General features: G+C 40.4%; 1 protein-coding gene across 7 annotated transcripts in view; it reads left to right on the top strand.

Annotated features, from left to right (window-relative positions):
- Positions 1-12,894, top strand: part of stard13b (StAR related lipid transfer domain containing 13b) — a 426,906-nt gene that overhangs the window by 396,867 nt on the left and 17,145 nt on the right. For all 7 annotated transcript variants that reach the window (XM_073043870.1, XM_073043873.1, XM_073043872.1 and 4 more), the window contains 3 exons: positions 2,936-3,115; positions 4,994-5,153; positions 11,499-11,697. In XM_073043870.1, coding sequence (XP_072899971.1) covers positions 2,936-3,115; positions 4,994-5,153; positions 11,499-11,697 — 539 coding nt within the window. The remainder of the gene's footprint in view (positions 1-2,935; positions 3,116-4,993; positions 5,154-11,498; positions 11,698-12,894) is intronic.

Here is a 12,894-nt window from a genome sequence, read left to right as displayed (position 1 = left end):
GTCCTGTGATCGGAGATTGTTCTAAGTCCCTGCAAACTTAGTAGCTGCAGTGTGACGTCTACAGATTAAAGATACTGTGGGGTAAAGTTACCAGTTCAGGGAGGCAAACTAACAATTTTTTAATGGAAATGACAGAGGGCGCTTTTCTTGTGATGTCCCCAGGGACGGGTTACTTTAATTAGTGCATGGTTCACTACTTTCAGCATTATGAACTCCTGATTTCTTTGTGAATTATTCATGACTTTGTCACAAGCACAAAATAGGAAGAAGTGAACTGGTGGGTGTGTTATACTAGAAAATATCTGGTCCAGTTTCTAATTTGCTGAAAGGTAGAATTTCAACAGGAAGCAGACACAATCACAGGAGTAGACTCTATTTATGAATGATTTACATATAAGTAGGCAAAAATAAATTCAATTCTTGTTGTATTCAATGAAACTTATTTCAATAAAATAAATCAAATTATTAATAAAATTCTTTACTAGTTTGTTTAAAATACCCAGGTAATTAAAGTTTAGTATTCCACAATTTTTATGTTTTTTTATTACACTTCTGAGGAACATGACATATGTTCAGAAATAAAACCGTTAAATTGAAAGGAGTAGATGATGCTGTAGGTAACTGAAACCTTGACCAGAAGTGACAAGTATATACACAGATTCTGCTGATGTTGGAAATCTTGAACAACATGCACAGAATGTTGGAGGTCAGCAAGTCGGGCAGCATCTGTGGAGGGGAATAAACAGTCAGCATTTGGGCAGAGATCCTTCTTCAAGATTGGCCTAAAGAGTGAACAAGTGAAAAATAAGTCTTAGTGAAGAGTATATGACAATATCAACCCAAATCGTGGACTGTTTATTCCTCTTGGTAGATGCTGCCTGATTTGCTGAGTTTCTTTGTGTTAACTTTTACAAACTATTCTCTTGCCAGGTTGATATTTGGAGAGTGCAGAATTTCTGTCAAGGAGACATCCAGAACCAGCATGAGTGAAAGGTGCACGTAGACATTTATCTTCAGATGCTATATTTTGTATTTGAAGGGGAATAATTTATAAAAACTAATACATGCTCCTGATTTACCAGCTTGTTCCTCACAATGAATTAAATCACCATATTTCTTTTATTGATTTATTGGAGAGTGTTGTCTTCTAAATTTTGTACATTGTTAAACTTGCACCCTCAGCTTGGCTGTTGTTGCAGATATATTCTTCTTTCCAATTCAAGCTATGAAACAGAATTCAAGGTGAACACCTCACTTCTGTGTCAGTGTACCTGATTACTTTGGAAGTGATGTTGGATTGTATCAGGACCAAGAACACACAGAAAGCAAAAAGTAATAGGCATTCACAAAATGCTGGAGGAATTCAGCAGGCCAGGCAGCATCTATGGAAAAGAGTACAGTTGATGTTTCAGGCCAACACCCTTAAGCAGGTCTGGAGAAAAAAAGATGAGGAGTAGAGTTAAAAGGTGGGAGTGGGGAGGGCAGGGAGAAACACAAGGTGATAGATGAAACTGGGAGGGGGAAGGTTGAAAAAAGGAGCTGGGAAGTTGATTGGTGAAAGAGATATAGGGCTGGAGAAGGCGGCGTCTATTGGGAGAGGACAGAGGGCCATGGAGGAAAGAAAAGGCGGGAGAAGCACCAGAGGGAGATGATGAGCATGGGAGGGGGCCATTACCAGAAGTTCGAGAAAACAATGTTCATACCATCAGGTTAGAGGATACCCAGACAGATTACAAGGTGTTGGTTCTCCAACCTAAGTGTGGCCTCATCATGGCAGTAGAGGAGGGCATATTGATTCGATGTTGACATATCGGAATGGGAAGTGGAATTAAAATGGGCTGCCACTGGGAGAACCTGCTTCTTCTGGTGGACCGAGCATAGTTGCTTAGCGAAGCAGTTTCCCAATCTACGTCAGGTCTGATTGATATACAGGAGGCCATACTGGGAGCATTGTATACAGTAGGTGACCCCAACAGACTCTCAAATGAAGTGCCACCTCACCTGGAAGGACTGTTTGTGGTCCTGAGTGGTAAGTGAGGGAGGAGGTATAGGGGCAGGTGTAACACTTGTTCTGCTTGCAAAGATGTGCCAGGAGGAATGTCAGTGGGGAGGGAAGAATGGACAAAGGAGTTGCCCAGGGAACAATCCCTGCCTAAAGCAGAAAGTGGAGGGGAAGGAAAGAAGTGCCTGGTGGTGGGATCCTGTTGGAGATGGCAGAAGTTGTGGAGAATTATGTGCTGGTTCAACTACACTCTGTCAGAAAAAGCGAGGTCTTACAGTGGTCACCCATTTTAATTTCACCTCCCATTCCCACTCTAATGTGTCTCTCCATGACCTTTTCCCTCTCTCACCTTATCTCCTTGCCTGCCCATCGCTTCCCTCTGGTGCTCCTCCACCCTTTTCTTTCTTCCATGGCATTCTGTCCTCTCCTATTAGATTTCCCCTTCTCCAGCCCTCAATCTCTTTCACTAATCAACTTCCTAGCTATTTACTTCATCCCTCCTGGTTTCACCTATCACCTTGTGTTTCTCCCTCCCCTCCACCCTCACCTTTTAACTCTACCTCTCATCTTTTTTTCTCCAGTCCTGCTAAAGGGTCTTGGCCCAAAACATCGACTGTTTACTCATTTCCATAGATGCTGCCTGACCTGCTGAGTTTCTCCAGCATTTTGTGTGTGTTGCTTGGATTTCCAGCATCTGCAGATTTTCTCTTGGAAGTAATAGACATTCCAGTGTTGCAGAATGTGCTACCACCTGTTAATCTTCGCAGAACCAGATGTTTCAGTGCCATATTAAGAGTTCTACTCTAGATGCCATGCCAAAATAATATTTCTTTAATCATTCCTAAGTTGCTGCTTTTATAGTTAATAATTAGACTTTTCAATTCAATCCAGTTTCTGAATCTCACACATTGTCTGGTTTAATATTTTTCACAGGCGTCAAAAGTTGCGATGGCACAGTTTTCAGATCTCGCATCGACTTAGCTTCAGCTTAGCTTCGCTGCAGATCAGCAACCAGTCAGCAGCTCAGCTCAATCTACTACAGAAGTTCTCCCTCCTTCGCCTCACTGCTATAATGGAGAAGTATTCCATGTCTAACAAACATGGCTGGACCTGGTAAGAAACAGCAGAGGAAGTGATCTTGGCTGGGGGAGGAGAGGAAAATTAAATTTTATTCAGATTTTCAGCATCTGCAGTTTTTTGATTTTCATCTGTTGTCTGGCGTAGGTTTTCAGCTGCAGCCTTGGCCTCTCCTCAATATCGTATGGTCTGAAGTCTAAATTCTGTGCCACATTGTGCACAGGAGAGTGCAAAAGTGTGCTCCTGAGATTAGTCTGTATTTGTCTGAGTGCTTAGTTTGGTGGTGGATATTTGTACCTGAATGAATGGAATTAAAACAATCAAAATTAATTTCACAGTACACCTATCCTACAGAAAGATCTTCATAAAGTGAAAGGAAAAGAAAGAAGTAATAAAAGTTAAACTAATTGGAAACTATTTATTAGTCATATCTGGGATAGTAACTCTGATCTTAGAAATAAGGGGATTGTGTTTAAAGTTCAGTTGTGGAGTAGAGCCTGGGCAAATATCATCTATATTTGAAAACTGATTGTTAGTTGTGATCAGTAGCATCATGTGCATACAGCTGCTTTGGGAAATTGTACTTTAATCTTCTGGGCAAATGATGCACAGAAACTACGAAGCATGCAGCAATTACTTTCTCTTCCTGCTGACACTCTTTTCAGAACGTGTGTGTGAAATCTGACAGTATCAGAAAGAATAGATTGATGAGCATCTGGGTCCAGCTTTGATATTTGGAGTGTATTCCAGATAAGAAGCATTAGTTATTCATCTGTCTAATTTCTAATGCAAAATTGTAGTAATTACTGAAGAGATATTAAATGGCATTTCAACAGTACATTGACCATCTGGCACATATAACAAAGTTGATAACATTGCAGGAATCAATAAATGTCCCTTTTTATTTTGAAAAAAATCACTTAAAACAATAAAGAAACTTTGATGCTTATTAGGGCATGGGAATTCTAATGATGGTGATTGTGTTGAATTCTAACTATATTTTAACTTTATCCTGGACTTGGAACATGTTTAGCGTTGCGGTGGATTCCCTAAATTGAACTAACCATGTGCACACAATGTTTCTTAGATTTCCAACATGCTTTTTAAACATACTGTTGCCACATTAACCATGTGCTAAGGCTTTTTAAGGTCATAGTGACCCAACTTGTTAATGACTATTGCTAGATTTCAAGAGTTATAGAATATTTATGTATGGTGGTGAGGGCATAAAGCTAGGCAGTTCAGATGTGGTGCCAGGAAGTAAGCATTTCTTTGCACATTGTGAAAATCTGCAACTCCATCCTTAGCAAACTGGGAATTAGAGATTTTTTTATGTAGGTGAGGGAATTGAAGTTACAGAAAGAAGGAGAATAGAATTAAGATGCAGATCAGGCTTGATTTAATTGAATGGAACAACCAGGCTGAAGGGCTGAAGTCCTGTTCCTGTTTATATGTGAGCAACCATTTGTGCTATGGATTTGTGCCAGCACAATATGGTCTGGCACATATTTATCAATCAACTGTTTTGTTACTCTCTTTATTTTGGAATTTTTTTTTACAACATTCTTGTTTCCATGAATGTGCAGTCTGATAAGTGTTTCGTGATTGGTAATAACAATCTGATGCTGAATTAGTAAGGAATTTTACACACAGTGCACTTCTGAATTAAGCACTTACTAAGTATTTTAGGTATCCTTGACGACCACAGTTGGCTAGGAAATGTGTTAAACAAAATGAAATTGTGTGTTCATTATACTTAATGGAAGTGGCTTAGTTTGACGTTGGATTTAAAAACAACTTCGAAGTTGTGCATTGTGTCTTTTTTGTGTGAACCTTGCACTGTAAAGGATGTCGCGTTAGTAGTTAGGGCAGTCACGCTCTCCTTGTCAAATAATATGCAATGGTTTCTTGCAGGTCTGTGCCAAAATTTATGAAGAGGGTGAAAGTGCCTGACTACAAGGACAAGAACGTCTTTGGTGTGCCTTTGATAGTTCATGTACAGAGAACGGGACAACCTCTCCCTCAGAGCATTCAGCAAGCTATGCGCTATCTCAGAAGCCAATGTCTAGATCAGGTACATGACCTAATACAATGAAACAAATTACCGTAGATTCCGGACTACAGAGCGCACCTGATTTTAAGCCGCTGGCTCTAATTTTAGAAATAAAATCATTTTTTTAAATGTAAAGGCCGCACCGGATTTTAGGCCGCACCGGATTTTCGGCCGCAGGTGTCCCACGTTGTAATATGAGATATTTACACAGAAAGATATTACACGTGAGGATTTTTTTAACTTTTAATTAAATCCATATGGTAACAAAAACAAATACATATTGCAAATGCTTTTTTTCGAACCGTGCCCGTACGCGGCTACTTTTAAATATACGTTGCGTATACTTCTTTACTGAACAACATTCCAATATCTCCTAACGACTGGTAAAAAATATATATATTGCAGCCTACCAGGAAAAGTTATTGATACCTTTAACTTAAAAGCAGAGTTCGCTCAGATCCAAAGCCGCTCGCGTAATGCGCTCCCCCCTCCTTTCCGTTTCATCGCAAACGGCATTTAAAAGCAGAGTTCGCTCAGATCCAAAGCCGCTCGCGTAATGCGCTCCCCCCCTCCTTTCCGTTTCATCGCAAACGGCATTTAAAAGCAGAGTTCGCTCAGATCCAAAGCCGCTCGCGTAATGCGCTCCCCCCTCCTTTCCGTTTCATCGCAAACGGCATTTAAAAGCAGAGTTCGCTCAGATCCAAAGCCGCTCGCGTAATGCGCTCCCCCCCTCCTTTCCGTTTCATCGCAAACGGCATTTAAAAGCAGAGTTCGCTCAGATCCAAAGCCCCTCGCGTAATGCGCTCCCCCCCTCCTTTCCGTTTCATCGCAAACGGCATTTTCCCACAAGACACCGCGAAACCGGGTGTGTCGTCATAGCATCCCGCGATGTAGTACAGAAAACAAATATAGTTTAAACTAAGTAGGGTAGGTAGCACAATGCTTCGAGTGTTTTCCATGTTGATGAGGGTGAGTACAAATGACTGATTTACAATAATTTAATTGTGAAAGTGCGCTTGATTTATCGTACAATTTCATTGGACCTCTGTGAACTACTCATCAATTTTATTGGTCTACTGTTACGAGGCAAAATGTTTACGAGGCGGCATGAAAAAAACGATGCATTAGCCGCTTCGGATTATTGGCCGCAAAGTTCAAAGCTGTTCAAAATGTGGGAAAAAAGTAGCGGCTTAAAATCCGGAATCTACGGTAGATCATAGTCCTTTTATCAATGACAAGGGTGATTTTAATTAATTGTCACATTTCACTGGTTTGTACATTGTAATTTATAACTTTAAAGGAGCTGATTTTTATTCAAATGTAAATTTTCACATATTTTACTAATAATTGTAAAGGTAGTTCAAATTTTTCCTCCAGTTTGGAATTAAAATAACAGTGAAACTTTGACAATGCGTACATGTGAATGTTAGTTTATCTAAAAGAGCATTTAGCAATGAGTAATTGGAAAACGTTTAAAGATCAAAAGATTGAGATTTTAGACATATCCTTTAGAAGTATCTGTGCTAAATATGTTGAACATTAAATGTAATATTCTCTTTAGATGACTCAAAGGATGGTTTGTAAAGCCAATATTGTCAGATAAATCAGACCCAGTGGCCCACTTATGCATGATACAAGAACTTGAATTAGCTAAGAAGATTGATGTAGGCAGCACAGTAGACATCATCTTTCTTGACTTTGATAAGGTGCTGCACGGTGGGCTAGTGCAGAGGATTAAGATACATGTGACCAAAGGCTGGCTGGCTAATTGGATCCAAAGCTGGCTTAGTGACGGGAGGCAAAGGTTGTTTTTCTCATTGGAAATCTGCGACCAGTAGTCTATCGCAGGGATTGATGCTACAACCAAGACTGTTTATGATATGTATTAAAAAGATAAATGTGAATGTAGGAGAGATGATCAGCTGATTTTCAGATGACATGAAAATTGGTGCTTATGTAGATAGTGAGGAAGATTGCCTAAAGCTACAACAGAATATGATTCAGATGCAAAGTTGAGTGAAGCTTTAGAAGATAGAATCTAAACTTGATAAGTGTGAGGTGATGCATTTTGGAAATCAAATAGTGGTAGGATGTACATAATAAATGGAAGGATGCTAGGGAATGTTGAAGAACAGATTGACTTTGGGGTTCATGTTTGTAGTGTTACGAAAACCCCGTAACCAGGTAACTTACCAGCAAAGATAGATGGATCAGCTGAGTCGGATGCTACTATTTTCAAACGTTTTATTCAATAAGGGCACAAACGTATGGTTAATACAAAACATTCAAATCGTCAAAACTCAATCTAAAACACCGGTGTAACCATAATCAATCAGAAATAGGCTCTTTCGTTGTCTAGGGTATATAATACTGAGTCCAATTGGAAATATAAAGAGTCACTCTGAAGTCTGCAGGCTTTCGGTTTCACGTGTTGGAGAGAGAGAGAGATAAAACGGAAAAACTTGCCGTTTACATCCGTGTAATCAGGGGAGCGATCTTCCCCGTTGTTAGTTAAAAGCGATCTTCCGTTGGTTCCAGCCACAAACCCCGCAGTCGGAATTTAACGCACGTGGCTTATTTCAAAATGGCTTCCCGTTCCCACGGGAAGCGTTATCGTGCTTCTTGGTGTCTCCTTGGTGCGTCTGAGGGTCGTCCTCTTTCAGACCCTTCTTTATACTGCCTCACGGGATCTCAGGTGTCAATCAGGTTGCAGGTGGTGCAATCTCTCTCTCAACCAGCCCACTTTGCCCGAGGGCTTTACAATGTCCCTGCGAGTTGGCACGTCTGCAGTTCCCAGGTGTCTCCTGAGAACAATGCCACAGTCACCAGCTTTTGTCCCAGTGGAATGTCTTTCCATTTCCTGTGTCCATTCAGCCTGTCTCTCTCTCTCTCTTTTGGGTCATTGACCCCCCCTTTTCTAGGGCTCTTGCAATTCTCACAAAGGAGGGGGCTGGTATCATAACAGTAGTTTTCTGAAAGTGTTGACAGTGATGAAGGTGTATGGCATGTTTGCATTCATAGGTTCAGGCATAGAATATAAGAGGTGGGACTGGTTGGACAGCACCTGATCTATTGTGTGCTGTTCTCATCACTGTCCTAATATGGGCAAATGTTAGTGTAGATGGTTGACTATATAACTTTTTCTGTATAATTTGAGTGCTGTATAACTTTTTTCTCTACATAATATTCTGATGCTTTTAAAAATTCAGTTTGCTTTGAACATTGTGCATTGTGGAAGTCTCATATCCATGGTCATTTTCAGTTGAAGTATTTAATATTTTATGAAGACCAGTAATGCTACTGATGGAATGTATTGGCAATATTGTTGTCAAGTGACACTTACTTTACCAATTACCTTCTCAGCAATGCCCCACAATGCTGTGCTGAACGTATACTTACTTTAGAAATTACATAGGGTTACCCATAGCCCTCTTTATTTTTCTAAGCTCCATGTACCTATCCACAAGTCTCTTAAAAGACTCTTATCATATCCACCTCCACCACTGTCGCCGGCAGCCCATTCCACGCACTCACCATTCTCTGCGTTTTAAAAAAAACTTACCACTGACATCTTCTCTGCACCTACTTCCAAGCACCTTAAAACTGTGCCCTCTCGTGTAAGCCATTTCAGCCCTGGGAAAAAATGCCTCTGACTCTCCACACGATCAATGCCTCTCATCATCTTATACACTTTTTAGGTTGCACTCGACCGCAGATTGGTTTGAATGTTATCTAAAGAGCTGCACTCTGGAGTTAAGGTTTGAGTACTGTCCCTGACACCAGTGCGTCATTTGGACCGACAGCCTAGCCTGATGCTCAGGAGCATCACCATCACCATCAACATTCTGGGGTTCAACACTGACCAGAAACTCATCTGGACCAGCCACATATAATCTGTGATTTAAAAAGTTGGTGGGCTATATAGCAGTGACTGACTCACCAGCTGACACTTCAGGACATTTCTGTATTTTCAAAGCGCAAGGTAGGAGTGTTCTTCAGTTACCTGGAAGAATACTGCTCCAATAAATGCCAAGAGGTTTCATCACCATCCAAGAGAAAGCAAACTGCTTAGTTAGCACTCAGTTCACTATCCTGAACTCTCTTTATTCTACCAAAAAACACCATGTACAAAATATGCTGCAGTTACTCACTTAAGCTAAGTTGAATTAACTTTATTTCATACATCCTTCACATACATGAAGAGTAAAATATTTATGTTATGTCTCTGTCTAAATGTTTAATGTGCAATTATAGTAATTTATAGTAAATAGAACAGTCAATGTAACATAGAACTAAACCAAATCAGCATAAGTTAATCAGTCTGGTGGCCTGGTGGAAGAAGCTGTCCCAGAGCCTGTTGGTCCTGGCTTTTATGCTGCAGTACTGTTTCCCAGATGGTAGCAGCTGGAATAGATTGTGGTTTGGGTGACTCTGGTCCTGCAATTGAGGGAAATACAATTCCTATACCAGGCAGTGATGCTCTCAATTGCACCCCCATAGAAAGTTCTTAGGATTTGGAGGCCCATACCAAACTTACTCAACCAACTGAGGTGAAAGCCACACAGCTGGTGTGTACAGACCAAGTGAGATCCTCGGTGTTGTGGAGGCCAAGGAACTTGAAGCTGTTTGAACTTGTATTGTGAGCAGTTTGGGGCCCTTTATCTCAGAAAGGACATTTAGAAACTGGAGAGGGTTCAAAGCAGGTTCATGAAAATAATTCCAGGTTTGAATGGCTTGTCATATGAAGAGCGTTTGCTGACTCTGGGCCTTTATTCATGGGAATTCAGAAGAATGCGGTCTGACTGAATTAAAACCTATGGAATTATGAAAGGCCTTGATAGAGTGGATATGGAGAGGATGTTTCTTATTGTGGGAGAGTCTAGGACCTGAGGACATAGCCTCGGATGAAGGGGCATCCATTTAGGACAAAGATGAGAAAGAATCTCTTTAGCCTGAGTGGTGAATCTGTGGGATTTATTGCCACATTGGCTGTGGAGGCCAAGTCTTTACGTATATTTAAGGCAGAGGTTGATAGATTCTTGATAGGTCAAGGCATGAAGGGATACAGGGAGAAGGCAGGAGACTGGGGCTGAGAGGAATATGGATCAGTCATGATGAAATGGCAGTGGACTCGATGGGCTTAATGGGCTAATTCTGCTCCTATATCTTATCTTATGGTTTACTCCCTCAACCCCAGATCCATTGATGTCAGTAGGGGCTGTCCATACAGGAGGAATGGACATTCCTATTGAAATCCACAACCAGCTCCTTTGTTTTTGCAACATCGAGGGAGAGGTTGTTTTCTTGACACCAATGTGTCAGGAAGATTACTTCTTCACTGTAGGCCACCTCATTTTGTTTGAGATTAGGCCAATCAATGTAGATTCATCAGCAAATTTAATTAGCAGATTAGAGCTGTGGGTGGCGACACAGTCATGAGTATGCAGGGAGTAAAGGAGGGGATTTAGTACACAGCCGTGAGGGTCTCCTGTGTTGAGAGTCAGAGGGGTGGAGGTGAGGGAGCCCACTCTTACCACCTGCTGGCGATCTGATAAAGTCCAGGATCCAGCTGCACAAGGCAGGGTCAAGGCCGAGGTCTCTGAGCTTCCTGTTCAGCTTCCTTATTGCTCCTCCAAAACCTATAACCTTTGCCAAGGTGAACAAGGACAACAGATTCAAGGGAACAACACCACTGCAGGTTACCTTCCATGTCATGCGCTTTCTTGACATCAGTGACCATATCATTGCTGGATCTAAATCCTGGAATTTGTATCCAACAGCACCAGTGAAACATGAAACATCCTTACTGGAAGGACTGTAACAGTTCAAGAAGTTGGCTCACTACCACTTTCTCAAGGGTTTCAAATGCTGGCCTTCTTCACATCCCAAAACATTAAAATGACTGAAGAACCAAAGTTCAGTTTAGTTGGCTAGCTGGATTGCTCAAAGCTATGTTGGTCCACATCCATAATGAGCTCTTTATCCTCAGCAGGGAGAGGCTGCATAGTTGGTGACCAAAGGAGAAGTGTTCTGTTATTAAAATGAAGAGAATTTTTAATTTTGAAAACTGGCAATATTTATGTATTTTGTCATATAACAGAATTTATTTATTTGTGGTAACATAATTCCATTGTTGCTGTTTCAAACTTCTCAATTTACACAAATGTTTTACACTTTTCTAACTTTGAGGTATTTTTGAATTTCCAGAGAACAGATCCATTAGATGGAGAATGTGAAATTTCATAATATTCTATATGGATTTCATAATTAATAACATGAATTTGTATTTCTTTATAACTTATGTTTCACAGAGATTCAGCAGGAATTTTTCATTACCTGCATTCTCATGTGTTCATGTCCTTCTAGGTGGGTCTCTTTAGGAAGTCTGGAGCCAAATCTCGAATTCAGGCACTTCGACAGATGAATGAGGCTTCTCCAGATAATGTTAGTTATGAAGATCAGTGCCCATATGATGTAGCAGATATGCTGAAGCAGTTCTTTCGGGATCTTCCTGATCCTCTCCTGACCAGCAAGCTGGGAGAAACCTTTCTTCATATCTATCAATGTAAGCACCCAAGTAACCATCGTGCATTGTGATTGTGATAGCTAATCAATATTTATTGCCTTCATCTAATGATTGGAGCTTAAATATTGTTTAATCTTTTGTAATGAGACCAATGTATTTGATGAGGAATAGAATAATTAACGATGATAAAGAAATAAAACATCCTATTGTGCACTAGAATGTGTAAGCTGATTTGAAAACTTTTCACAAAGACTAAATCAAATGGATTTGGAATAAATCTGTTTCTATTTCTATTCTAATACAAAAAAAGGGTGAAAGTGACTTTTGTAAAGATTTCTTCCAAATGACTGGGTTGAGATATACCAATTGTACATGTTAAATGTTGATGATTTTAACTTCAATCTGGGAATTGATGGAAATTACACTGAATGTACTGGACATTTACAGGTCACTTGCCATGTTTGATTCATGTGTTTATATTCCATATGAGCAGTTGCTGATCCTTCTGCATAGAACCAACAGCCTGGTTCATCCTGACTTCAGGCGAAGTTTGCATGTTTTCCCTGTGACTGGGTGGGTTTTCCTTGGATGCTTTCTATTGTGTTGAAAGGTTAAATGGCTTCTGTAATTTTCACAGAGGATAGGTTGGGGGGCAGGAAAATATTAAGGGAGAGTTGCTGGATATGCAACAGAGAAATAGGTGACAGTATAAGTGGGAAAGTGGGGCTCTTGAAGGGCCTAATGGCCTCTTATGTGCTGTAAGAGAAAAAAGATGCGATGTGCTTATCTAAGATCCTAATCTTCACCTAATGGTCAAGACTACAGACAATGCCGGTAATCACTACCTATTACTGTCAGTGGAGCAAAAAATAAGAGATACTTGGAAACCGAGAAAAGAAAATGATGGTTAGATAAATGTGCTCTCACAAAGGATGATGAGATGAAATAGCAGAAAATATATAAGCAGAAAATGCAGAGAAGAAGGGAGAAGTGAAGGGATGGGGTGTTGACCTAGCATATCATTTTGATGTACTCTTCCTCCCAGCCTACTCTCTCCATTGCCCTGCACAGAAATAGGAATTCAGACAGTGAAATGATAAACTAGTCAAGAATCAAAGTTAACCATTGTGAGTGCACAAGCGAGGGGAATAATAATTTGCAGAATTACAGTATTCACCCTTTTGGAGATCAGGATGTGTTTATTAAATTGTAACTTACTGATTCCTTTTGAATACT

The sequence above is a fragment of the Hemitrygon akajei genome, chromosome 4 (assembly GCF_048418815.1).
Source record: "Hemitrygon akajei chromosome 4, sHemAka1.3, whole genome shotgun sequence".
In the NCBI taxonomy this organism is placed as follows: Eukaryota; Metazoa; Chordata; class Chondrichthyes; order Myliobatiformes; family Dasyatidae; genus Hemitrygon; species Hemitrygon akajei.
This window is presented reverse-complemented; position numbering and strand designations above follow the sequence as displayed.